This window comes from Chiloscyllium plagiosum, unplaced genomic scaffold, assembly GCF_037043375.1.
Source record: "Chiloscyllium plagiosum isolate Xiang-an unplaced genomic scaffold, Cpla_swu_hap1 HiC_scaffold_5, whole genome shotgun sequence".
Taxonomy (NCBI): domain Eukaryota; kingdom Metazoa; phylum Chordata; class Chondrichthyes; order Orectolobiformes; family Hemiscylliidae; genus Chiloscyllium; species Chiloscyllium plagiosum.
Genome location: NW_028270143.1, coordinates 133,984,558 through 134,009,876, shown reverse-complemented (window position 1 = coordinate 134,009,876; position 25,319 = coordinate 133,984,558). Strand labels below are relative to the sequence as shown.

The 25,319-nt window shown below is 48.4% G+C and overlaps 1 protein-coding gene across 3 annotated transcripts in view; it reads right to left on the bottom strand.

Annotated features, from left to right (window-relative positions):
* Positions 1-2,268: 2,268 nt before the first annotated feature.
* Positions 2,269-25,319, bottom strand: part of LOC122550218 (uncharacterized) — a 63,079-nt gene continuing 40,028 nt past the window's right edge. For 2 of the 3 annotated variants that reach the window (XM_087986871.1, XM_087986872.1), the window contains exon 2: positions 2,269-4,958. In XM_087986871.1, coding sequence (XP_087842997.1) covers positions 3,725-4,909 — 1,185 coding nt within the window. In that variant the 5' untranslated portion in view covers positions 4,910-4,958 and the 3' untranslated portion in view covers positions 2,269-3,724. Of the gene's footprint in view, positions 4,959-22,554; positions 22,684-25,319 lie in introns of all 3 variants that reach the window. The other variant, XM_043690977.2, reaches the window with a different exon arrangement.

The window sequence follows — 25,319 nt, the reverse complement described above, 5'->3', positions numbered from 1 at the left end:
GGAGGGGGTGGGGACCCTGTGACAGTGTCACCGAGAGGAGGGGGTGGGGACCCTGTGACACTGTCATTGAGAGGAGGGGGTGGGGACCCTGTGACACTGTCACTGAGAGGAGGGGCTGGGGACCCTGTGACGGTCAGTGTCACCGAGAGGAGATGGTGGGGACCCTGTGACAGTGTCACTGAGAGGAGGGAGTGGGGACCCTGTGACGGTCAGTGTCACCGGGAGGAGGGGTGGGGACCCTGTGACACTGTCACTGAGAGGAGGGAGTGGGGACCCTGTGACGGTCAGTGTCACCGGGAGGAGGGGTGGGGACCCTGTGATACTGTCACTGAGAGGAGGGGGTGGGGACCCTGTGACACTGTCACCGAGGGGAGGGGGTGGGGACCCTGTGACAGTGTGACTGAGAGGAGGGGGTGGGGACCTTGTGACACTGTCATTGAGAGGAGGGGGTGGGGACCCTGTGACACTGTCACTGAGAGGAGGGGGTGGGGACCCTGTGACGGTCAGTGTCACCGAGAGGAGATGGTGGGGACCCTGTGACAGTGTCACTGAGAGGAGGGGGTGGGGACCCTGTGACACTGTCACTGAGAGGAGGGAGTGGGGACCCTGTGACGGTCAGTGTCACCGGGAGGAGGGGTGGGGACCCTGTGATACTGTCACTGAGAGGAGGGGGTGGGGACACTGTGACGGTGTGTGGTGTAAAATTATGTCCCAATACATGTGTGAATCATAATGTAACACATGTATTGGGCCAAGCAGTGGAATGTGGTGAAAGGGTTAAAATTGTGTCCCAATACATGTGTGAATCTAACCGGAATGGAGGTGTTGCTTAGTCCCGTGTGAATCTTATTACACACCTCCCTGTGTGAATCTTCTTATCTGTATGTAACCAGAATGGAATGTGTTTTTTAGCCTTGCTCTGCTGTTCACATGAATGTTTATATCTGGAAAAGAGTATATCAGCTGGAAAAGTCTCCAGTTCGGTGAGTCTGCTCCGGGGTTGCGTTTAACCGCCGAGCGTGGGTTGTTGGCAACCGCTCTACGAGAACTGACGGCTCCCAGTTCCGGTAACATGTAGAGTGAGTATAAGCCAGACCCGTTGTAAGTATGAGACCTGGTTGTGGCGATGCTGCGGGGAATAAAATGCTCATATTCTAGCAGACTCGCCTCTTGGTCGTTTGTTCTGTGTCAGACTACTCTCCTACGAACCTGACCTTGAGAATTTTTTAAAACACGGTGTCACTGAGAGGAGGGGGTGGGGACCCTGTGACAGTGTCACCGAGGGGAGGGGGTGGGGACCCTGTGACAGTGTGACTGAGAGGAGGGGGTGGGGACCCTGTGACACTGTCACTGAGAGGAGGGGGTGGGGACACTGTGACACTGTCACTGAGAGGAGGGGGTGGGGACACTGTGACGGTGTCACTGAGAGGAGGGGGTGGGGACACTGTGACACTGTCACTGAGAGGAGGGGGTGGGGACACTGTGACACTGTCACTGAGAGGAGGGGGTGGGGACCCTGTGACACTGTCACTGAGAGGAGGGGGTGGGGACACTGTGACACTGTCACTGAGAGGAGGGGGTGGGGACACTGTGACGGTGTCACTGAGAGGAGGGGGTGGGGACCCTGTGACAGTGTCACCGAGGGGAGGGGGTGGGGACACTGTGACAGTGTCACCGAGAGGAGGGGGTGGGGACCCTGTGACAGTGTCACCGAGGGGAGGGGGTGGGGACCCTGTGACAGTGTGACTGAGAGGAGGGGTTGAGAAGCCTAGTAGATGAGCAGAGAGACTGAATGCAGACCTGAGTGGGACTGGGGCAAAAACAGGAATAGGATTTCTCTCATCTATCCTCAAGAACAAGTGTAATTTAAGAGGAAGATTTTTAGATTAGATTAGATTACATTACAGTGTAGAAACAGGCCCTTCGGCCCAACAAGTCCACACCGACCCGCCGAAGCGTAACCCACCCATACCCCTACATTTACCCCTTACCTAGCACTACGGGCAATTTAGTATGGTCAATTCACCTAACCTGCACATCTTTGGACTGTGGGAGGAAACCGGAGCACCCGGAGGAAACCCACGCAGACACGGGGAGAACGTGCAAACTCCACACAGTCAGTCGCCTGAGGCGGGAATTTTCTATTCTGTTAATGTACGCCTGGGGAGCCGAGTGTCCCCACCCCCTCCTCTCAGTGACAGTGTCACAGGGTCCCCACCCCCTCCTCTCAGTCACACTGTCACAGGGTCCCCACCCCCTCCCCTCATGGTTATCCCATTCCTGAAATCCGAGACGCATCTCATACTCTGAGTGAGTATGAACAGCAAGTGCCTCTGACTGGAGCAGTGTGAGCCCTAGGCTTCGGAGACAGGAGCAGCCAGGTGGACCATGGGGCTTTCACCAGGAGGAAAAATTGTGGGTAATACATTTCAGGATGTGGTCACCCCCCACCCGCTCCCCCAGCTTAAGGAAATGTCAGGACAGGGTGAATGGGTGACTGACAGACAGAAGAAGGGGATCAGGCAGGTCAGGAGGGAATTCCCCAAGTGTAGTTCAAATGCACACCAAAATGGTGAGCGATGGTTCATTTGTGGAGCCCAGCCAGAGCCAATGCCATGGCATTGTGGGTGTTCCAGATACTCAAGGTGAGGGTGAGGGAGGAAGAAGTGTGGAAGGGCGGTAGTGATCGGGGATTCACCTCTGAGGGCATTTCAAAGCCGTGACATGTCAATGTTGTGTTGCCTCCTGGGTGCCAGACCCTGATATGTCATGGAATAGCTGAAAGGCACTGGGAGGGGTACAGTGAACAGCTGGAAGGTATGGTCCATGTTGGGACCAATGAGAGAGGGAGAAAGAGAAATGAGGTCCTGCAAGTAGACATAGGGAGTTAGGTCAGAAATTGAAAGGCACATCTTCAAAGATAGTAACCTCTGGAGCATGGCAACTTAACAAATTGTTCAGATGAGGAGTTGAGATGGGATTGGAGGTTAAAATGTGAGTAAGTGAGCCTGGAAGGCAGAGAAATTGTCGGCGAGAGAAGAAAGAAGTGAGTTTAGCAAGCTAAATGGAATATATTTTAATACAAAGTGCCTGAGGAATGTAGCAGTGACCTGAGGGCACAGACAGGCACATGAGAGGATTATATCGTACCTGTAACTGAGACCTGGCTGAAAGATGGACATGACTGGCAGCTCAACATTACTGGTTATAGGGCACATTCCCGATGAAGGGCTTATGCCCGAAACGTTGACTTTTCTGCTCCTTAGACGCTGCTTGACCTGCTGTGCTTTTTCAGTCCCACATTTTTTGACTCTGATGTCCAGCATCTGCAATCCCCATTTTCTCCTGGTCATTGGGCATTCTGACAAAATAGAGAGTGGGATAGAAGAGGAAGGAGGTTTCACAATATCGATCAAATAATCAATTATCACAGTGAGGAGGGAATGTCATCTTGGAGAGATCATCAAATTAAGCCATATAGCTTTTTACCAATAACACAAAGGGACAAAATGAACAAACACTCTGTTAGGCATGTAATATTCAGGGATAGATAAATGGTCAAATGTGTAATCAAACTTCAGAGAATAATTTCAGAATTCATTGGTTTGTGGTGAAATAGGTGGCAATGAATTATCAAGTAATGTATCCAACATCAAAACCTCATCCCCTGAAGGACAGCAGCATCAACTCAGGGGAGGAGGAACTGGAAAACTCAGGAGGATCTTTATGTGGAATGCACACACAGGGTGACACCTGAATAATTTCCCCAGAAATGGTAATCGTTGGAAATGTTCTTGTGAAGCCACAGACCCTTGTAGCGTCTCACTACATGTACAACATGTCCAGAGGAAAGATTATTGTACACATGTTGTGCAACAGCTCTTGCATCAGACCAGCCATCTTTCCCCTCCATTAACTGCTTTATATAACTTTCATTAATTGGTTTTGGATCAATTGCATAGGAGACAACAGCATTAACCCCATTGAGTCTGAAAAAGTGAAAACAGTTGGGGCCAATGAAACAATGATTGTCAAACCCACCGACAGGGTCATAGACCCGTACAGACCATTTTACCCAGTCGTATTTACTTATCAAGCCATTTGCTATGTAACTTACACATTCACAGTTATTTCTTCCACCCTTTTCAGTTATCATTTTCTCAACATCTATTTTTGCCTGCTCAGCAAACTCATTGATGCACTTATCTATCATGGATTTCATTTTATTCTCTACTTTGCCCATTTTCTCATTCCACTCTCTCTTTAATGCCTCTACATCGGTCCCAGTGAGAGCGGAGTGACCCACCAGGGCAATCAGGCCAATGCAGAAGAGCTCCTTGAGACTGCAGCAGAGTTTTTCCATCAGACGCCGGTTCCTCTGGTCATATTCCATGGCAGTTTCCAGAATGGGTTTGCCAAAGATGCCAGGATGTCCCATCACTGCATCATAGAGAGTGTGAAGGTTCTGGTCACCTTTAGTCTCATTGAAGTGTGTGAGGAATTCTTCTTTCTCATTCTCCCGGAATTCCGGTTTTGTGTTCAGGATGTCCATGTACTTCCTGAATTGGTTTTTCAGATTCTCTTCAGCAGGGAAGTACTGATTATTGACTGTGCTTTGGTCGATAGCCTGAAGCACTTGCTGAATCTGACCTGAAATGACATCCAGCTTATTCTTGACTATCTGGAACTGCTCCTTCATATATCTCAGCTCCTCACTCTCCACATTACCCATAGCAAGTTTAATAATTGCTGCTGCTACCCCAAAGATAGCTCCTACCACTCCAGCTGCAGAGGCGAATTTTCCTAAACTCTCAACAATTGACATCGCATTTCTCACTGCAACCACTGCAGTCGCAGCCTCGGTGCTGGCTTTTGCCAGTTCCAGGGAATCTACTGCTGTTCCTGCCATACTGATGGGCTGAGCACTGTGTTTGGATGGTCGTTTCCTTCAGTTGTCCCTGAAAAAAACGGATAAAAGTTATTTATGACTCCACAATGTATCAGAGAGAGTGAAGACCATAAGAACAAGAGCAGGAGTAGGCCATTCAGCCCCTTGAATCATGGCTCAACTCATCTTAAACTCAACTTCATTTTCCTGCTTCTCTCCATAACCCTTGAACCCATTACTAATTAGAAATCTTTCTATCTCCTCCTCAAATTTACTCCATGTTCCAGCATCCACCGCGTTCTGGAATTCCAGGGATTCATGACCCTTTGAGCAAAGTAATTCCTCCCTATCTCTGTTTTAAATCTGCTACCCCTTATCCTAAAGCTATCACCTCATATTCTAGATAGCCCCATGTGAGGAAATATCCTCTCTGCATCTTTGTCAATCCCCTTTAGCAGCTTATAAACCTCAATAAGATCTCATCTCATTCTTCTAAACTCCAGACAGTATAAGATCAAACTGTTTAATTTCCCTTCATAAGATGAATCCCTCATCTCTAGAATCAATCTAGTGAGCCTCCTGTGAACTGACTCCAATACAACTACATCCCTCCTCAGCTCACTACCACTTTCTCATGGACAACGCAGGATGGGCAATAAATGCTGGCCTGGCAGCGATGCCCATCTCCCACAAATGAATAAATAAAAAGGAGACCAAAATTGTATGCAATATACCAGACACAGTCTCACTGATGTGAAAAGTGAGAACTGTAGATGCTGGAGTTTAGAGACAAGAGTGTGGTGCTGGAAAAGCACAGCAGGTCAGGCAGCGTCAAGGAGCAGGAGAATCGATGTTTCGGGCAAAAGCCTTTCATACGGAATGAGGCTGTGAGCCGAGAGGGTGGCAAGATAAATTGTAGGGTGGAGGGGCTGTGGTAAAGGTAGCTAAGAGTGCAATTGGGGGGGGGGGGGTAAAGGTGATAGATCGGCAAGGACGGCGGAGCGGATAGATGGGAAGGAAGATTTACAGGTGGTACAGGTCATGAGGGCAGTGCCAAATTGGAGGGTTGGAACTGGGATTAGGTAGGGGGGGAGGGGAAATGAGGAAACTAGTGAAATCCACATTGATACCATGGGGTTGGAGGGTCCCAAGACAGAAGATGAGGCATTCTTCCTCCAGGCGTCAGGTGGTTAGGGAGGTGCAGGACCTGCATGTCCTTGGCGGAGTGGGAGGGGGAGTTGAAGTGTTTGGCCACGGGGTGGTGGGGTTGGTTGGTGTGGGCATCCTGGAAATGTTCCCTGAAGCTCTGTGTGAGTCGGTGTCCTGTCTCCCCAATGTAAAGGAAATTGCGTCAGGAGCAACGGATACAGTAAATGATGTGTGGAAGTGCAGGTGAAACTTTGGATGTGGAAGGCTTCTTTAGGGCCTTGGATGGAGATGAGGGGGGAGGTGTTGGCGCAAGTTTTGTAATTCCTATGGTGGCAGGTAAAGGTGCCAGGAGAGGAGAGTGGGTTGGTGGGGGGGCGTGGACCTGACGAGGGAGTCGCAGAGGAAACGATCTTTACGGAAAGCGGATGGAGTTGGAGAGGGAAATATATCTCTGATGGTGAGGTCCGTTTGTAGGTAGCTGAAATAGCAGAAGATGATGCGATGTATATGGAGGTTGGTGGGTGGAAGGTGAGGACTAGGGGGTGTTCTGTCCTTGTTGCGGTTGGAGGGGTGAGGTTCAAGGGTGGAGTTGCGGGAAGTGGATGAAATGCACTGGAGGGCATCATCAGCAACATGGGAGAGCAAATTGTGGTTTTTAAAGAAGGAGGCCATTTGGGATGTTCTGTGGTGAAATTGGTCTTCCTGGGAGCAGATGCGGCAGAGGCAGAGGAATTGATAATAAGGGATAGCATTTTTACAGGAGGCAGGGTGGGAGGAGGTGTGGTCCAGATAGCCGTGGGAGTCGGTCGGTTTGTAGAAGATGTCACTGTTGATAGAGATAGAGAAGTTCAGGAAGGGGAGGGAGATGTCTGAGATGGTCCAGGTGAACTTAAGGTCAGGGTGGAATGTGTTGGTGAAGTTGATGAACTGTTCAAATTCCTCGTGGGACCATGAGGTGGCGCCAATGCAGTCATCAATGTAGTGGAGGAAAAGTTAGGGAATGGTGCTGGTGTAACTGCAGAAGATGGACTGTTCCACATAACCGACAAAGGAACAGGCATAGCTGGGGCCCTTGTGGGTGCCCATGGCTACCCCTTTGATCTGGAGGAAGTGGGAGGATTCGAAGGAGAAATTATCGAGGGTGAGGACCAGTTCACCAAATGAATGAGAGTGTCAGTGGAAGGGTACCAGTGGGGATGTCGGGAGAGGAAGAAGCAGAGGGCATGGAGGCCCTGGTCATGATGGATAGAGGTGTAGAGGGACTGGATGCCCATGGTGAAGATGAGGCATTGGGGTCCAGGGAAACGAAAGCCTTGGTGGAGGTGGAGGGTGTGGGTGGTGTCCCCAACATATGTGGGGAGTTCCTGGAACGGAGAGATCGGAGAGTATCAAGGTATGTGGAGATGAGTTCGGTCAGGCAGGAGCAGGCCGAAACAATGGGTCAGACGGGGTAGTCAAGCTTGCGGATCTTGGGTAGGAGGTAAAACCAGGCGGTGAGGGGTTCCTGAAGTATGAGTTTGGAAGCTGTGGGTGGGAGATCCTCTGAGGTGATGAGGTTGTGGATGGTCTGGGAGATGATGGTTTGGTGATGGGAGGTGAGGTCGTGGTCGAGGGGGCAGTAGAAGGAGGTGTCTTCAAGTTGGCACTTGGCTTCAGCGGTGCAGAGGTCAGTGCGCCAAACTACCACTGCCTTTATACATGAAACATTTCAATTAGTTCTTAAAAGTGACTGAGGACATCATGGTGCCAGTTTTGTTAAGAACTATCAAGAGCAAGTTATTTGCAATTTTAAGGAGAACCCCACAGGGAAGGCATTCCAAGAGTTATGGGGAGCATCAAAAACGGTTGATATTTGTTTTCACTTTCAGAAAGGGGCACAGCACGAAGGAGAGTCCATTGCCCAATATGTGACTGCCTTAAAGACCTTAGCAGAAGATTGCAAATTTAGAGGGTCCCTCCAAGATAAGGACCAGTTAGTTTGTGGCCACGACATGAAGCCACCCAGCGGAAGCTACTAACCAGGAAAGACCTGGATTTCAAGGCAGCTTTTGAAATTGCTGTCCCGGTGGAGTTGGCCCCCAGTGAAGGAACACAGTGACGATGCCCCAGTGCACAGAGTAGTGGACACTCAGCAGAGTGTGGTACCAACTGTAGAATGTCCTTAATGTGGCAGAATGGCCACAAAGGAGTTACTGCAATGGACTCGAGAGGCCTAGTGCTGCAGGTGCAAGTTGGGTACAAATTAAATAAGACAAAGGGAGTCAGAAAGAAACAATCCTGAGGCCAAGGCATAAGGTACATGCTGCCAGACAGGGAGTAGACCGGGAGTCAGCTTGGTCTGTGGGAGAAGCAGGAGGCTAAGAGTCAGCAGATTCTGGATCAGTGGTGCTGGAAGAGCACAGCAATTCAGGCAGCATCCGAGGACAGGCAAAATCGACGTTTCGGGCAAAAGCCCTTCATCAGGAATAAAGGCAGAGAGCCTGAAGCGTGGAGAGATAAGCTAGAGGAGGGTGGGGGTGGGGAGAGAGTAGCATAGAGTACAATAGGTCAGTGGGGAAAGAGATGAAGGTGATAGGTCAGGGAGGAGAGGGTGGAGTGGATAGGTGGAAAAGGAGCTGGGCAGGTCGGACAAGTCCGGACAAGTCAAGGGGATCGTGTTGCGGAGGTTAGAAACTAGGATGAGGTGGGGGAAGGGGAAATGAGGAAGCTGTTGAAATCCACATTGATGCCCTGGGGTTGAAGTGTTCCGAGGCGGAAGATGAGGCGTTCTTCCTCCAGGCGTCTGGTGGTGAGGGAGCGGCGGTGGAGGAGGCCCAGCACCTCCATATCCTCGGCAGAGTGGGAGGGGGAGTTGAAATGTTGAGCCACAGGGCGGTTTGGTTGATTGGTGCGGGTGTCTCGGAGATGTTCCCTAAAGCGCTCTGCTAGGAGGCGCCCAGTCTCCCCAATGTAGAGGAGACTGCATTGGGAGCAACGGATACAATAAATGATATTGATGGATGTGCAGGTAAAACTTTGATGGATGTGGAAGGCTCCTTTAGGGCCTTGGATGGAGGTGAGGGAGGAGGTGTGGGCACAGCTTTTACAGTTCCTGCGGTGGCAGGGGAAAGTGCCAGGATGGGAGGGTGGGTCATAGGGGGGCGTGGACCTGACCAGGTAGTCACGGAGGGAACGGTCTTTGCGGAAGGCGGAGAGGGGTGGGGAGGGAAATATATCCCTGGTGGTGGGGTCTTTTTGGAGGTGGCGGAAATGTCGGCGGATGATTTGGTTTATGCGAAGGTTGGTAGGGTGGAAGGTGAGCACCAGGGGCGTTCTGTCCTTGTTACGGTTGGAGGGGTGGGGTGTGAGGGTGGAGGTGCGGGATGTGGACGAGATGCGTTGGAGGGCATCTTTAACCACGTGGGAAGGGAAATTGCAGTCTCTAAAGAAGGAGGCCATCTGGTGTATTCTATGTTGGAACTGGTCCTCCTGGGAGCAGATACGGCGGAGGTGGAGGAATTGGGAATACGGGATGGCATTTTTGCAAGAGGTAGGGTGGGAAGAGGTGTAATCCAGGTAGCTGTGGGAGTCGGTGGGTTTGTATAAAATGTCAGTGTCAAGTCGGTCGTCACTGATGGAGATGGAGAGGTCCAGGAAGGGGAGGGAGGTGTCAGATGGTCCGGGTAAATTTAAGGTCAGGGTGGAATGTGTTGGTGAAGTTGATGAATTGCTCAACCTCCTTGCGGGAGCACGAGGTGGCGCCAATGCAGTCATCAATGTAGCGGAGGGAGAGGTGGGGAGTGGTGCCGGTGTAATTACGGAAGATCAACTGCTCTACGTAGCCAACAAAGAGACAGGCATAGCTGGGGCCCATACGTGTGCCCATGGCTACCCCTTTGGTCTGGAAGAAGCGGGAGGATTCAAAGGAGAAATTGTTAAGGGTGAGGACCAGTTCGGCCAAACGAATGAGAGTGTCGGTGGAAGGGTACTGTTGGGGACGTCTGGAGAGGAAAAAATGGAGGGCTTGGAGGCCCTGGTCATGGCGGATGGAGGTGTAGAGGGATTGGATATCCATGGTGAAGATGAGGCGTTGGGGGCTGGGGAAACGGAAGTCTTGGAGGAGGTGGAGGGCGTGGGTGATGTTTCGAACGTATGTGGGGAGTTCCTGGACTAGGGGGGATAGGACAGTGTCGAGGTAGGTGGAGATGAGTTCAGTGGGGCAGGAGCATGCTGAGACAATGGGTCGGCCAGGGTGGTCAGGCTTGTGGATCTTGGGAAGGAGGTAGAACCGGGCAGTGCGGGGTTCCCGGACTATGAGGTTGGAAGCTGTGGGTGGGAGATCTCCTGAGGTGATGAGGTTCTGTATGGTCTGGGAGATGATGGTTTGGTGATGGGGGGTGGGGTCATGGTCAAGGGGGCGGTAGGAAGAGTTGTCCTCGAGTTGGCGTTTGGCTTCAGCGATGTAGGAGTCAGTGCGCCAGACTACCACTGCACCCCCTTTGTCCGCTGGCTTGATGGTGAGGTCAGGATTGGAGCAGAGGGATTGGAGGGCTGCGCGTTGTGAGGGTGAGAGGTTGGAGTGGTGGAGTGGGGTCAACAGGTTGAGGCAGTTAATGTCAGCAGAGTTTCAGTTCAACAGCCTGTTACGAGGTGGACGGTTGGGTGGATTGTCCATGATAAAATTATCCATTTTGTTCAGGGATATGAAGGTTAGATGGATTAGCCATAGGAAATTCAGGGTTACAGGGATAGGATGGAGGGGTGATTCTGAGTGGACTGCTCTTTGAAGAGTTGCTGTGTACTTGTTGGACCAAATGGCCTGTTGCCATACTGTAAGAGTTCTAGGATTCTAGGGTGTCACTGCAGGATGAAATCAATCATTTCTGGGTTAGATTAGATTAGATTACTTACAGTGTGGAAACAGGCCCTTCGGCCCAACAAGTCCACACCGCCCCGCCGAAGCGCAACCCACCCATACCCCTACATTTACCCCTAACCTAACACTACAGGCAATTTAGCATGGCCAATTCACCTGACCTGCACATCTTTGGACTGTGGGAGGAAACCGGAGCACCCGGAGGAAACCCACGCAGACACGGGGAGAACGTGCAAACTCCACACAGTCAGTCGCCTGAGGCGGGAATTGAACCCGGGTTTCTGGCGCTGTGAGGCAGCAGTGCTAACCACTGTGCCACCGTCCGCCCACAAGGGTTCTTCCTAAAGTAGAGGGAGAGACAGTAAAATTGGATACGGGCGCAGTGGTGTCCCTGATTCCCAAATCGGTCTGTTGAGAGAAATGGACAGCACTGTCGTTGAAGCCTGTCAAGGTATATACAACGGGTATACACGGAACAAGTTATGCCACTGAAGGGCTATGTACTGCTGAAAGTACAGTTAAGGGACCAGGGTGCAGAATTGCCACTTTATCTAGTTAAAGGCAAATACCCTGCATTATTCGGATACTCCAGGTTCTAAAAATTAAGATTGAATTGAGGAATGGTTGATAGATTGGTGGACTTGAACATCAGTTTGCAAGAGATCCTGTACAGGTACAAAGATGTCTTCAAAGGAACTCTGCAGGAAATGAAAGGAGTTGACACTAATTTACAGGTGAAGCCTCATCCCAAGAGTCTGAAGGTGCACCCGGTACCCGATGCCATCTGGCCTAAGGTGAAGGTGGAGCTGGAATGGCTGGTGAACCTGAGAGCGTTGGAACCAAATCTGCTACTCCCATCATTCCGGACTTAAACACAGATGACAGCTGAGGATTTGTGGTGATCAAAAAGATCACAGCCAACCAGGCCTAAAAGTGGATCATTACCTCCCCTTCCACTCGGAGGTAACATATCCAGTGGACTGACATGGGGAATGGAAATTTTCAAAATGGATCTGTCACAGGCCAAAGGAGTCTTAACCACCGCTGATGATACTGATACTTGGGAACATTTCCCCTACAAACAGCTTGGTTTTAGCATCATGTCAGTGCTGGCTATGTTCCAGGGGACCATGGATCAATATTGAGTGGGTTACCAGGAATCCAGTGTGATCTGGATGATATTCTGATTACTGGATTCTCTTTGGAAAATCCATGATTTTAAAACTTTAGAAGGAATCCTAAAAAGAGTGTGTGAGTATAACCTGCAAGTAAGAGAAAAATGCAAGTATTTTAAAGAGTCGATGATTGCACAATGTTCAGCACCATTCCTGGCTCCACACTGAAGCAGCCAATGTCCAAATGCAGCAAGGCATTTGCATACAGAACTGGCTTGAAGGTAGAAGACAGAGGGTGGTGGTGGAGGGTTGCCTTTCAGACTGGAGGCCTATGATCAGTGGTGTGACACAAGGATTAGTGCTGGATCCATTGATTATCATCATTTATGTGTATTTTTAAAATTTATTTGTGGGACTTGGGCATCGCTGGCTAGCCAGCATTGCTAGCCCATCCCTATTTGCCCTTGAGAAGGTGGTAGTGAGTGCTTTCTTGAACTTGCTGTGGGTTGACCCACAAGGCCGGTTGGCAGGGAATTCCAGGATTTTGACTCGACGACTGTGAAGGAATGGCAGTATATTTCCAAGTCAGGATGGTGAGTGGCTTGGAGGGGAACTTGCAGGGGGTGGTGTTCCCAAGTACCTGTTGTCCTTGTCCTTCTAGATGGAAGTGGTTAAGGTTTTGAAGGTGTTGTCTAAGGATCTTTGGTGAATTTCAGCTGTACATTTTGTAGATAGTATACACTGCTGCTACTGAGTGCTGGTGGTGGAGGGATTGAATGTTTATGGATGTGGTGCCAATCAAGCGGGTTGCTTTGTTCTGGATGGTGTCAAGCTTCCTGAGTGTTGTTGGGGCTGCACACATCCATGCAAGTGGAGAATATTCCATTGCACTCCTGATTTGTGCCTTGTAGATGGTGGATAGACTTTGGGCTGTCAGGAGTTTATATCAGAGTGGTGCTGCATCCAAGGAGCAGGAAAATCGACGTTCTGGGCAAAAGCCCTTCATCAGGAATAGAGGCAGGGAGCCTCCAGAATGCAGAGAGGTGTCAGGAGGTGAGCTACTGGCCACATTAACCCTAGTCTCTGACCTGCTCTTGTTGCCACTGTGTTTATGTGGCGAGTCCAATTGAGTTTCTGGTCAATGGTAACCCCAAGGATGTTGATGGTGAGGGGATTCAATGATGGTATTTAACATTTCAAAATATTTTTACAAGGTATTTAGGATGCAGTAAGTTATATTTAGTGATTCTTTTGGAAGTGTATCTCACTTAGTAACAGCCCGGTGGCTCACTGGTTAGAACTGCTGCCTCACAGCACCAGGGTCCCAGGTTTAATTCCAGCCTCGGGCAACTGTCTGTGCGGAGTTTGCATGTTCTCCCCGTGTCTATGTGGGTTTCCTCCGGGTGCTCTGGTTTCCTTCCACAGTCCAAAGATGTGCAGGACAGGTGAATTGGTCATGCTAAATTGCCCACAGTGTTAGGTGCATTAGTCAGAGGGAAATGACTCTGGATGGGTTACTCTTCGGAGGGTCAGTGTGGACTTGTTGGGCTGAAGGGCCTGTTTCCAAACTGTAGGGAATCTAATCTAATCTAATATCAAGGGCATTGGTTAGATTGGCACTTATTGGTGATGGTCATTGTTTGACATTTGTGTGGCACGAATGTTACTTGCCACTTATCAGCCCAAGCCTCGATATTATCCTGATCTTGTTGCATTTGGGCACGGACTGCTTCAGTATCTGAGGAGTCACGAATGGTGCTGAGCACTGTGCAATCATCAGCGAACATCCCCACTTCTGACCTTATGACAGAGGGAAGGTTATTGATGAAGCAGCTGCAGATGGTTGGGCCGAGGACACTACCTTGAGGGACTCCTGCAGAGATGTCCTGGGGCTGAGATGACTGACCTTCCACAACCACAATCATTTTCCTTTGTGCGAGATAGGACTCTAACCAGAGAAGTGCTTGCCGCCTGATACCCATTGATTCCAGTTTTGCTCAGGCTCCTTGATGCCACACTTGGTCGAATCCAGCCTTCATTTCAAGGGCCGTCCCTCTTCCTTCCCCTCTGGAATCCAGCTCTTTTGTCCATGTTTGAATCAAGGCTGTAATGAGGTCAGGAGCTGAGTGACCCTGGGGGAACCCAAACTGGGCGTCACTGAGCAGGTTATTGCTGAGCAGGTGCTGCTTGATAGCTCTGTTACTGACATCGTCCATCACTTTACTGAGGATCGAGAGTAAACTGTTTGGGCAGTAATTGGCCGGGTTGGATTTGTCCTGTTTTTTGTGTACAGGACATACCTGGGCAAGTTTCCACGTTGTCGGGTAGATGCCAGTGTAGTAACTGTACTGGAACAGCTTGGCTAGGGGAACGGAAAGTTCTGGAGCACATATCGTCAGTACTATTGCTGGAATGTTATCGGGGCCTATTGCCTTTGCAATATCCAGTGCCTCCAGCCATTTCTTGATGTCACAGGGAGTGATTCACATTGGCTGGAGACTGGTATCTGTGATACTGGGGACCACTGGAGGAGCCCGAAATGGATCATCCACTGGAGATTGTTGCGAATGCATCAGCCTTATCTTTTGCACTCATGTACTGGGCTCCTCCATCATTGAGGATCCAGTGAGTTGTTTAATTGTCCACCAAATTATATAATGGGAAGGACAAATAATAATTTGCATGTGAACATAGGAGTATGGTTAGTACATTTGCAGATGACACCAAAATTGGAGGTGTTGTGGACAGCGAAGAAGGTCACCTCAGAGTACAATGGGATCATGATCAGATGGGCCAATGGGCTGAGGAGTGGCAGATAGAGTTTAATTTAGATAAATGTCATTTTGCAAAGGCAAATCACAGCAGGACATATGCACTTAATGGTAGGAACGTAGAACAGTACAGCACAGTACAGGCCTGTTGGCCCTCGATGTTGTGCCAGCCTTCAATCCTACTCTAAGATCAGATGAACCGACATACCCTTCATTGTACTATCTTCCATGTGCCTATCTAAGAGTAGCTTAAATGTGCCTAAAGTATCTGACTCTATTACCACCGCTGGCAGTGCATTCCACACACCCACCACTCTCTGTGTAAAGAACCTACCTCTGACATCTCCCTTAAACCTGCCTCTTCACGATAGACATTTCTGTCATGGGAAAAAGTCTCTGGCTATCCACTCTATCGGTGCCTCTCAACATCTATCAAGTCACCTCACATCCTTCTTCGCTCCAATGAGTAAAGCCCTAGCTCCCTCAGCCTTTCTTCATAAGACATGCCCTCCAGTCCAGGCAGCATCCTGGTAAATCTCTCCTCTGCACCCTCTCTAAAGCTTCCACATCTTTCCTATAATGAGGCGACTAAACATAATATTCCAAGTGTTGTCTAACCAGGGCTCTGCAGAGCTGCAGCAGAACCTTATGACTCTTAAACTCAAAACCCATGCTAATGAAAGCCAACACACCATACACCTTCTTGACAACTCTATCAACATGGGTGGCAGCTTTGAGGGATCTGTGGACATGCACCCCAAGAACCCTCTGTTCTTCCACACTACCAAGAATCCTGCCTTTTACCCTGTATTCTGCATTCAAATGCGACCTTCCAAAGTGAATGACTTCTCATTTATCCAGGTTGAATTCCATTTGTCACTTATCAGCTCAGTTCTGCATTCTGTCAATGTCCCGTTGCAACCTACAACAGCCCTCCACACTATCCATAGTTCCACCAACCTTCATGTCTTCGGCAAACTTACTAACCCACCCTTCCACTTCCTCATCCAAGTCAATTATAAAGATCACAAAGAGCACAGATCCCAGAACCGATCCCACTGGTCACCGAGCTCCAGGCTGACTGCTTTCCATCCACCGCCACCCTCTGTCTTCTATGAGCCAGCCAATTCTATATTCAGACAGACAGATTTCCTTGTATCCCATCCCTCCTTACTTTCTGAATCAGCCTAGCATGGGGAACATTATCAGTTGCCTTGCTAAAATCCATGTACACCACATCCACTGGTCTACCTTCATCAATGTGTTTTGTTGCATCCTCAAAGACTTCAATAAGATTTGTGAGGCATGGCCTTATACTGATTATCTCTAATCGAATTTTGGTTTTCTAAGTAATCATAAATCTGTCTCTCAGATTCCTCTCCAATACTTTGCCCACCACTGCCGTAAGACTCACTGGTCTGTAATTCCCAAGATTATCCCTATTCACTTTCTGGAGGAAGGGAAAATCACCCTCCAATCATCTGGCATTGTTCCAGTGGACAGTGAGGACACAAAGATCATCACCAAAGGCGCAGCAATCTTTTCCCTCACTTCCTGTAGTAACCTTGGGTATATCCCATCTGGCCCAGGGGATTTATCTATCCTTATGTTTTACAAAATTTTCAGCACATCCTCCTTTCTAACATCAACCTGTTTGACATATCAGTCTATTTCACGCTGTCCTCAAAAATGTCAAGGTCCCTCTCAGTAGTGAACACTGAAGCAAAGTATTCATTAAGGACCACGCCTACCTCTTCCAACTCTCGGCACAAATTCCCTCCACTATCCCTGATTGGCCCTACCCTCACTCTGGCCACGAAAGTGTAGAACACTTTTGAATTTTACTTAATCCTACTCGCTAAAGCTTTTTCATGTCCCCTTCTATCCCTCCTAAGTCCATTCTTCAGTTCTTTCCTTGTAACCCTCTAGATCCCTGTCTGATCCTCACCTCCTCAACCTTAAGTCGGCTTCCTTCTTCATCTTGACTAGATGATCCACATCCCTTGTCACCCAAGGTTCTTTCAGCCTACTATCCCTTCCTTGTGAGACAAACCTGTCCAGCACAATCAGCAGATGCTTTGAAAAAAACAACCTCCACTCTTCTGTTATGCATTTCCCTGAGGACCTTTGTTCCCGATTTAGGCACTGCCATTCCTGCGTAATAGCATTGTAATTTCCCCTCTCCCAATTAAATATTTACCCACACCATCTGCTCCTATTGCTCTCCAAGAATATACTAAAGGTCATGGAGTTGTGTTCACTATCATTGAAATGCTCTCCCACTCAGAGAACTGACACCTGGCACGGTTTGTTGCCAAGCACCAAATCCAGTATGGCCTCCCCTCTAGTACACCTATTTACATAACGTGTCAGGAAGCCTTCCTGGACACACCTGACAAAAACTGCTCCATCCAAACTATTTGAAATAAGGACGTTCCAATCAATATTAGGGAAGTTAAAGTCACCCATGTCAACAACCCTATTACTTCTACACCTTTCCAAAATCTGCCTCCCATTCTGCTCCTCTGTGTCTGTGTTGTTATTGGAAGAGCTATAGGAAACTCCTAATAAAAAGGATAGACCAGATCTAAAAGTTGAAGTTCTAAATTGGAGAAAGGCCAATTTTGACGGTATTAGGCAAGAACTTTCGAAAGCTGATTGGAGGCAGATGTTCGCAGGTAAAGGGACGGCTGGAAAATGGGAAGCCTTCAGAAATGAGATAACAAGATTCCAGAGAAAGTATATTCCTGTCAGGGTGAAAGGGAAGGCTGGTAGGTATAGGGAATGCTGGATGACTAAAGAAATTGAAGGTTTGGTTAAGAAAAAGAAGGAAGCATATGTCAGGTATAGACAGGATAGATCAAGTGAATCCTTAGAAGAATATAAAGAAAGTAGGAGTATACTTAAGAGGGAAATCAGGAGGGCAAAACAGAGACATGAGATAGCTTTGGCAAATAGAATTAAGGAGAATCCAAAGAGGTTTTACAAATATATTAAGAACAAAAGGGTAACTAGGGAGAGAATAGGGCCCCTCAAAGATCAGCAAGGCGGCCTTTGTGTAGAGCCACAGAAAATTGAGGAGATACTAAATGACTATTTTGCATCAGTATTTACTGTGGAAAAGGATATGGAAGATTTAAACTGTAGGGAAATAGATGGTGACATCTTGCAAAATGTCCATATTACAGAGGAGGAAGTGCTGGATGTCTTGAAACGGTTAAAGGTGGATAAATCCCCAGGACCTGATCAGGTGTACCCGAGAACTCTGTGGGAAGCTAGAGAAATGATTGCTTGGTCTCTTGCTGAGATATTTGTATCATCGATAGTCACAGGTGAGATGTCAGAAGACTGGAGGTTGGCAAACGTGGTGCCACTGTTTAAGAAGGGCGGTAAAGACAAGCCAGGGAAGTTGGCCATGCTAAATTGCCTATAGTGTTAGGTGAAGGGGTAAGTATAGAGGAATGGGCCTGGGTGGATTGCGCTTTGTCAGGTTGGCATGGACTTGTTGGGCCGAAGGGCCTGTTTCCAAACTGTAAGTAATCTAATCTAATCTATAGACCGGTGAGCCTGACCTCAGTGGTGGGCAAGTTGTTGGAGAGAATCCTGAGGGACAGGATGTACATGTATTTGGAAAGGCAAGGACTGATTAGGGATAGTCAACATGGTTTTGTGCGTGGGAAATCATGTCTCACAAACTTGATTGAGTTTTTTGAAGAAGTAACAAAGAGGATTGATGAGGGCAGAGCAGTAGATGTGATCTATATGGACTTCAGTAAGGCGTTCAACAAGGTTCCCCATTGTAGACTGATTAGCAAGGTTAGATCTCATGGAATACAGGGAGAACTAGCCATTTGGGTACAGAACTGGCTCAAAGGTAGAAGACAGATAATGGTGGTGGAGGGTTGTTTTTCAGACTGGAGGCCTGTGACCAGTGGAGAGCCACAAGGATCGGTGCTGGGCCCTCTACTTTTTGTCATTTACGTAAATGATTTGGATGTGAGCATAAGAGATACAGTTAGTAAGTTTGCAGATGACACCAAAATTGGAGGTGTAGTGGACAACAAAGAGGGTTACCTCAGATTACAACAGGATCAGGACCAGATGGGCCAATGGGCTCAGAAGTGGCAGATGGAGTTTAATTCAGATAACTGTGAGCTGCTGCATTTTGGGAAAGCAAATCTTAGCAGGACTTATACACTTAATGGTAAGGTCCTAGGGAGTGTTACTGAACAAAGAGACCTTGGAGTGCAGGTTCATAGCGCCTTGAAAGTGGAGTCGCAGGTAGATAGGATAGTGACGAAGGTGTTTGGTATGCTTTCCTTTATTGGTCAGAGTATTGAGTACAGGAGTTGGGAGGTCATGTTGCGGCTGTACAGGATATTGGTTAGGCCACTGTTGGAATATTGCGTGCAATTCTGGTCTCCATCCTATCGGAAAGATGTTGTGAAACTTCTTGAGACGGCCTTTGTGTGGAGCCGCAGGAGATGGGGGAGATACTAAATGAGTATTTTACATCAGCGTTTTCTGTGGGAAAGGACATGGAAGGTGTGGAATGTGGGGAAATAGATAGTGGCATCTTGAAAAATGTTCATATTACAGAGGAGGAAGTGCTGGATGCCTTGAAATGCATAAAAGTGGATAAATCCCCAGGACCTGATCAGGTGTACTCTAGAACTCTGTGGGAAGCTAGGGAAGTGATTGCTGGGCCTCTTGCTGAGATATTTGTATCATCGACAGTCACGGGTAAGGTACCGGAAGACTGGAGGTTGGCTAACGTGGTGCCACTGTTTAAGAAGGGTAGTAAGGACAAGCCAGGGAACTATAGACCAGTGAGCCTGACGTCAGTGGTGGGCAAGTTGTTGGAGGGAATCCTGAGGAACAGGAAGTACATGTGTTTGGAAAGGCAAGGACTGATTAGGGATAGTCAACATGGCTTTGTGCATGGGAAATCATGTCTCACAAACTTGATAGAGATTTTTGAAGAACTAACAAAGAGGATTTATGAGGGCAGAGTGATGGACGTGATCCATGTGAACTTCAGTAAGACTTTCGACAGGTTTCCCCATGGGAGACTGATTAGCAAGGTTACATCACACGGAATACAGGACAAACTCGCCATTTGGATACAAAACTGGCTCAAAGATAGAAGACAGAGGATGGCGGTGGAGGGTTGTTTTTCAGACTGGAGGCCCATGACCAGTGGAGTTCCACAAGGATCTGTGCTGGGTCCACTATTTTTCATCATTTATATAAATGATTTGGGTGTGAGCATAAGAGGTATAGTACACTTCAACTCCCCCTCCCACTCCACCAAGGACATGCAGGTCCTTGGACTCCTCCATCGCCAGACCATAGCAACACGCCGGTTGGAGGAAGAGCGCCTCATCTTCCGCCTAGGAACCCTCCAACCACAAGAGATGAACTCAGATTTCGCCAGTTTCCTCATTTCCCCTCCCCCCACCTTGTCTCAGTCAAATCCCTCAAACTCAGCACCGCCTTCCTAACCTTCTTCCTGACCTCTCCGCCCCCCACCCCCACTCCGGCCTATCACCCTCACCTTGACCTCCTTCCACCTATTGCATTTCCAAAGCCCCTCCCCCAAGTCCCTCCTCCCTACCTTTTATCTTAGCCTGCTGGACACACTTTCCTCATTCCTGAAGAAGGGCTTATGCCCAAAACGTCTATTCTTCTGTTCCTTGGATGCTGCCTGACATGCTGCACTTTTCCAGCAACACATTTTCAGCTAAGAGGTATAGTTAGTAAGTTTGCAGATGACAACAAAATTGGAGGTGTAGTGGACAGTGAAGAAGGTTACCTCAGATTACAACGGCATCTTGACCAGATGGGCCAATGGGCTGAAAAGTGGCAGATGGAGTTTAATTTAGATAAATGCGAGGTGCTGCATTTTGGGAAAGCAAATCTTAGCAGGACTTATACACTTAATGGTAAGGTCCTAGGGAGTGTTGCTGAACAAAGAGGCCTTGGAGTGCAGGTTCATAGCTCCTTGAAAGTGGAGTCACAGGTAGATAAGATAGTGAAGAAGGCATTTGGTATGCTTTCCTTTATTGGTCAGAGTATTGAGTCCAAGAGTTGGGAGGTCATGTTGCGGCTGTATTGGACATTGGTTAGGCCACTTTTGGAATATTGTGTGCAAATCTTGTCTCCTTCCTATCGGAGGATGTTATAAAACTTTAAAGGGTTCAGAATAGATTTACAAAGATGTTGCCAGGGTTGGAGGATTTGAGATATGGGGAGAGGTTGAATAAGCTGTCTTCCGTGGAATGTTGGAGGCTGAGGGGTGACCTTATAGAGGTTTATAAAATCATGAGGGGCATGGATAGGATCTCTACTCGCTCACCACAGGGAAGAGACTTGTCTCTTCCCTGTGTGAGCGAGTACAGAACTAGAGGGCATAGGTTTAGGTGTGATGGGAAAGATATAAGAAGAGACCTAAGGTGCAACTTTTTCACACAGAGAGTGGTACGTGTATGGAATGAGCTGCCAGAGGAAGTGGTGGAGGCTGGTACAATTACAACATTTAAAAGGCATCTGGGTGGGTATATGAATAGGAAGGGGTTGGAGGGATATGGGCCGGGTGCTGGCAAGTGGGACTAGATTGGGTTAGGATATCTGGTCAGTATGGACAAGTTTGACCGAAGGTTCTGTTTCCGTACTGTACATCTCGATGACTCTATGACTCTAATTATGGTCGCTATTCCCAAAATGCACCTTACTGAAACTTTGATTATGGCCATGCTCATTTCCCGATGAAAGTACAGCCCCTCCGTCATTGGACTACCCACATAGGTATATCCAAGTGGGTTTTTTGAAACACTAACAAATTGCTCCCCGTCCAAACCCTGTATCCATTCTGCACTATCTGGAATATGCACTAAACTGTTTGCTCCTGCATCTCTATTGACCTAATCCTTAACCTGACCTTGCTCGCTCAGCTTTCATACCCTCATAATTGCCTTTGTTTCAACTTAAAATACTAGTCTTGGACCATGCCTATCAACCTGAAACTGTGTGTTAACCTCAATCAGGTTGTGGTCACTGTTAACCAGCAGCATTTTCAAGGACTTTTTGTTTTCAAACACAAAGCTTTTATTTCTAATTACAACAGAATTTTGTTGCAGGATTCCTTCAGCCATTACAAAGTCCTTCAGTTGTCTCACCTCTAATTGTATCTAACAGTCATGAATGAAGCTCCCTTTGCTGTGAGGTCACCAATCCATAAAGTCACCTCAGTTTCTGTTGGTCCTCAATGTGTACTTCAAAATGGTGTTATATTTTAACCAGGGCAGTGACCTAGATCCAACCATCTTCAGCTGCTTCATCAATGACTTTCCTTCCATCATCAGGTGCAGAAGTAGGGATTTTAGCTGATGATTACACAATGTTCAGCATAATTTGCAACTCCTCACATACTGAAGCGGTTCATCTTCAAATGCAGCAAGACCCGGCCATAGCCAGGCATGGGCTAAAAAGTGGCAAGTAATATTCACGCCATACAGCTTCAAGGTAATGAGTATCTTCAACAAGAGGGAATCTAGCCATCATCCCTTGATATTCAATGGTGTTACCAACACTGCATCTCCCACTATCAACATCCTGGAGTTTACCATTGACCACCAAGTCTACTACATTTGCCATATCAACAAAATACTCACTGAGGTTGATCATGTAAATGTTCTGTTTCAGGAGGATATATGGACCCAAATGAGAGGGAGCCTCATAATTTAAAACATTGATAAACTGAATTAAACATACTACCTGTTCCTTTTGGCGTTCTAGTGGAAGTAGATGATCAGTTCTGCGTAGCTTCTATTCAAGTCGGCTTCTGACCAAGTCGGCTCTTCTATATATGGCGCTGACTGTAGTTAGTAAGTTTGCAGATGACACCTAAATTGGAGGTATAGTAGACAGTGAAGAATGTTACCTCAGATTACAACGGGTTCTTGACCAGCTGGGCCAATGGGCTGAGAAGTGGCAGATGGAGTTTAATTTAGATAAATGTAGGGTACTGCATTTTGGGAAAGCAAATCTTAGCAGGACTTAGACACTTAATGGTAACGTCTAGGGAATGTTGCTGAACAAAGAGATTTTGGAGTGCAGGTTCATAGCTCCTTGAAAGTAGAGTTGCAGGTCGATAGAATAGTGAAGAAGGTGTTTGGTATGCTTTCCTTTATTGGTCAGCATGATTTGGAGATGCCAGTATTGGACTGGGGTGTATAAAGTTAGGAATCACACAACACCAGACTATAGTCCAACAGGTTGAATTGGAAGCACTAGCTTTCGGACCGCTGCTCCTTCACCTAACTCCAAATCTAACACCTGACCTGGTTCACTATTGGAATGTTGAATGCAATTCTAGTCTCCCTCCTATAGGAAGGATGTTGTGAAACTTGAAAGAGTTCAGAAAAGATTTACAAGGATGTTGCAAGGGTTGGAGGAGTTGAACTATAAGGAGAGGTTGAATAGGCTAGGGCTGTTTTCCCTGGTGCGTCGGAAGCTGAGGGGTGACCTTATAGGGGTTTAGAGATGGAAATGTGTTGCTGGAGAAGCGCAGCAGGTCAGGCAGCATCTAGGGAACAGGAAAATCGACGTTTCGGGCATTAGCCCTTCTTCAGGAATGAGGAAAGTTTGTCCAGCAGGCTAAGATAAAAGATAGGGAGGAGGGATTTGGGGGAGGGGCGTCAGAAATGTGATAGGTGGAAAGAGGTCAAGGTGAGGGTGATAGGTCAGACTGGGGTGGGGGCGGAGAGGTCGGGAAGAAGATTGCAGGTTAGGAAGGCGGTGCTGAATTTGATGGATTTGACTGAGACAGGCTGGGGGGAGGGGAAATGAGGAAACTGGTGAAATCCGAGTTCATGCCTTGTGGTTGGAGGGTTCCTAGCCGGAAGATGAGGCGTTCTTCCTCCAACCGTCGTTTCGCTGTGGTCTGACGATGGAGGAGTCCAAAGACCTGCATATCCTTGGTGGAGTGGGAGGGGGAATTGAAATGTTGAGCTACAGGGTGGTTGGGTTGGTTGGTCCGGGTGTCCCAGAGGTGTTCTCTGAAACGCTCCGCAAGTAGGCGGCCTGTCTCCCCAATATAGAGGAGGCCACATCGGGTACAGAGGATGCAATAGATGATATGTGTGGCGGTACAGGTGAATCTGTGGCGGATATGGAAGTTTCCTTTGGGGCCTTGGAGGGAGGTGAGAGGGGAGGTGTGGGCGCAAGTCTTGCACCTCCTGCGGTTGCAGGGGAAGGTGCCGGGAGTGGAGGTTGAGTTGGTGGGGGGTGTGGATCTGACGAGGGAGTCACGGAGGGAGTGGTCTTTACGGAATGCTGATAGGGGAGGGGAGGGAAATATATCCTTGGTGGTGGGGTCCGTTTGGAGGTGGCGGAAATGACGGCGGCTCAACCTCCACTCCCGGCACCTTCCCCTGCAACCGCAGGAGGTGCAAGACTTGCGCCCACACCACCCCTCTCACCTCCCTCCAAGGCCCCAAAGGAAACTTCCATATCCGCCACAGATTCACCTGTACCTCCACACATATCATCTATTGCATCCTCTGTACCCGATGTGGCCTCCTCTATATTGGGGAGACAGGCCGCCTACTTGCGGAGCGTTTCAGAGAACACCTCTGGGACACCCGGACCAACCAACCCAACCACCCTGTAGCTCAACATTTCAATTCCCCCTCCCACTCCACCAAGGATATGCAGGTCTTTGGACTCCTCCATCGTCAGACCACAGCGAAACGACGGTTGGAGGAAGAACGCCTCATCTTCCGGCTAGGAACCCTCCAACCACAAGGGATGAACTCGGATTTCACCAGTTTCCTCATTTCCCCTCCCCCCAGCCTGTCTCAGTCAAATCCATCAAATTCAGCACCGCCTCCCTAACCTGCAATCTTCTTCCCGACCTCTCCGCCCCCACCCCAATCTGTCCTATCACCCTCACCTTGACCTTTTTCCACCTATCACATTTCCGACGCCCCTCCCCCAAGTCCCTCCTCCCTATCTTTTATCTTAGCCTGCTGGACAAACTTTCCTCATTCCTGAAGAAGGGCTAATGCCCGAAACGTCGATTTTCCTGTTCCCTAGATGCTGCCTGACCTGCTGCGCTTCTCCAGCAACACATTTCCATCTCTGATCTCCAGCATCTGCAGACCTCATTTTCTCTTCTCTTATAGGGGTTTATAAAATCATGAGGTGCATGGATAGGGTAAATAGACAAAGTCTCTTCCCTGGGGTGTGGGAGTCCAGAATGAGAGGGTATAAGTTTAGGTTGAGAGGGAAAAGATATAAAAGAGACCGAAAGAGCAACGTTTTCACACAGAGGGTGGTATGTGTATGGAATGAGCTGCCAGAGGATGTGGTGGAGGCTGGTACAATTGCAACACTTAAAAGGCATTTGGATGGGTATATGAATAGGAAGGGTTTGGAGGGATATGGGCCGGCAGGTGGACTAGATTGGGTTGGGATATCTGGTCGGCATGGATGAGTTGGACTGAAGGGTCTGTTTCTGTGCTGGTCATCTCTATGGC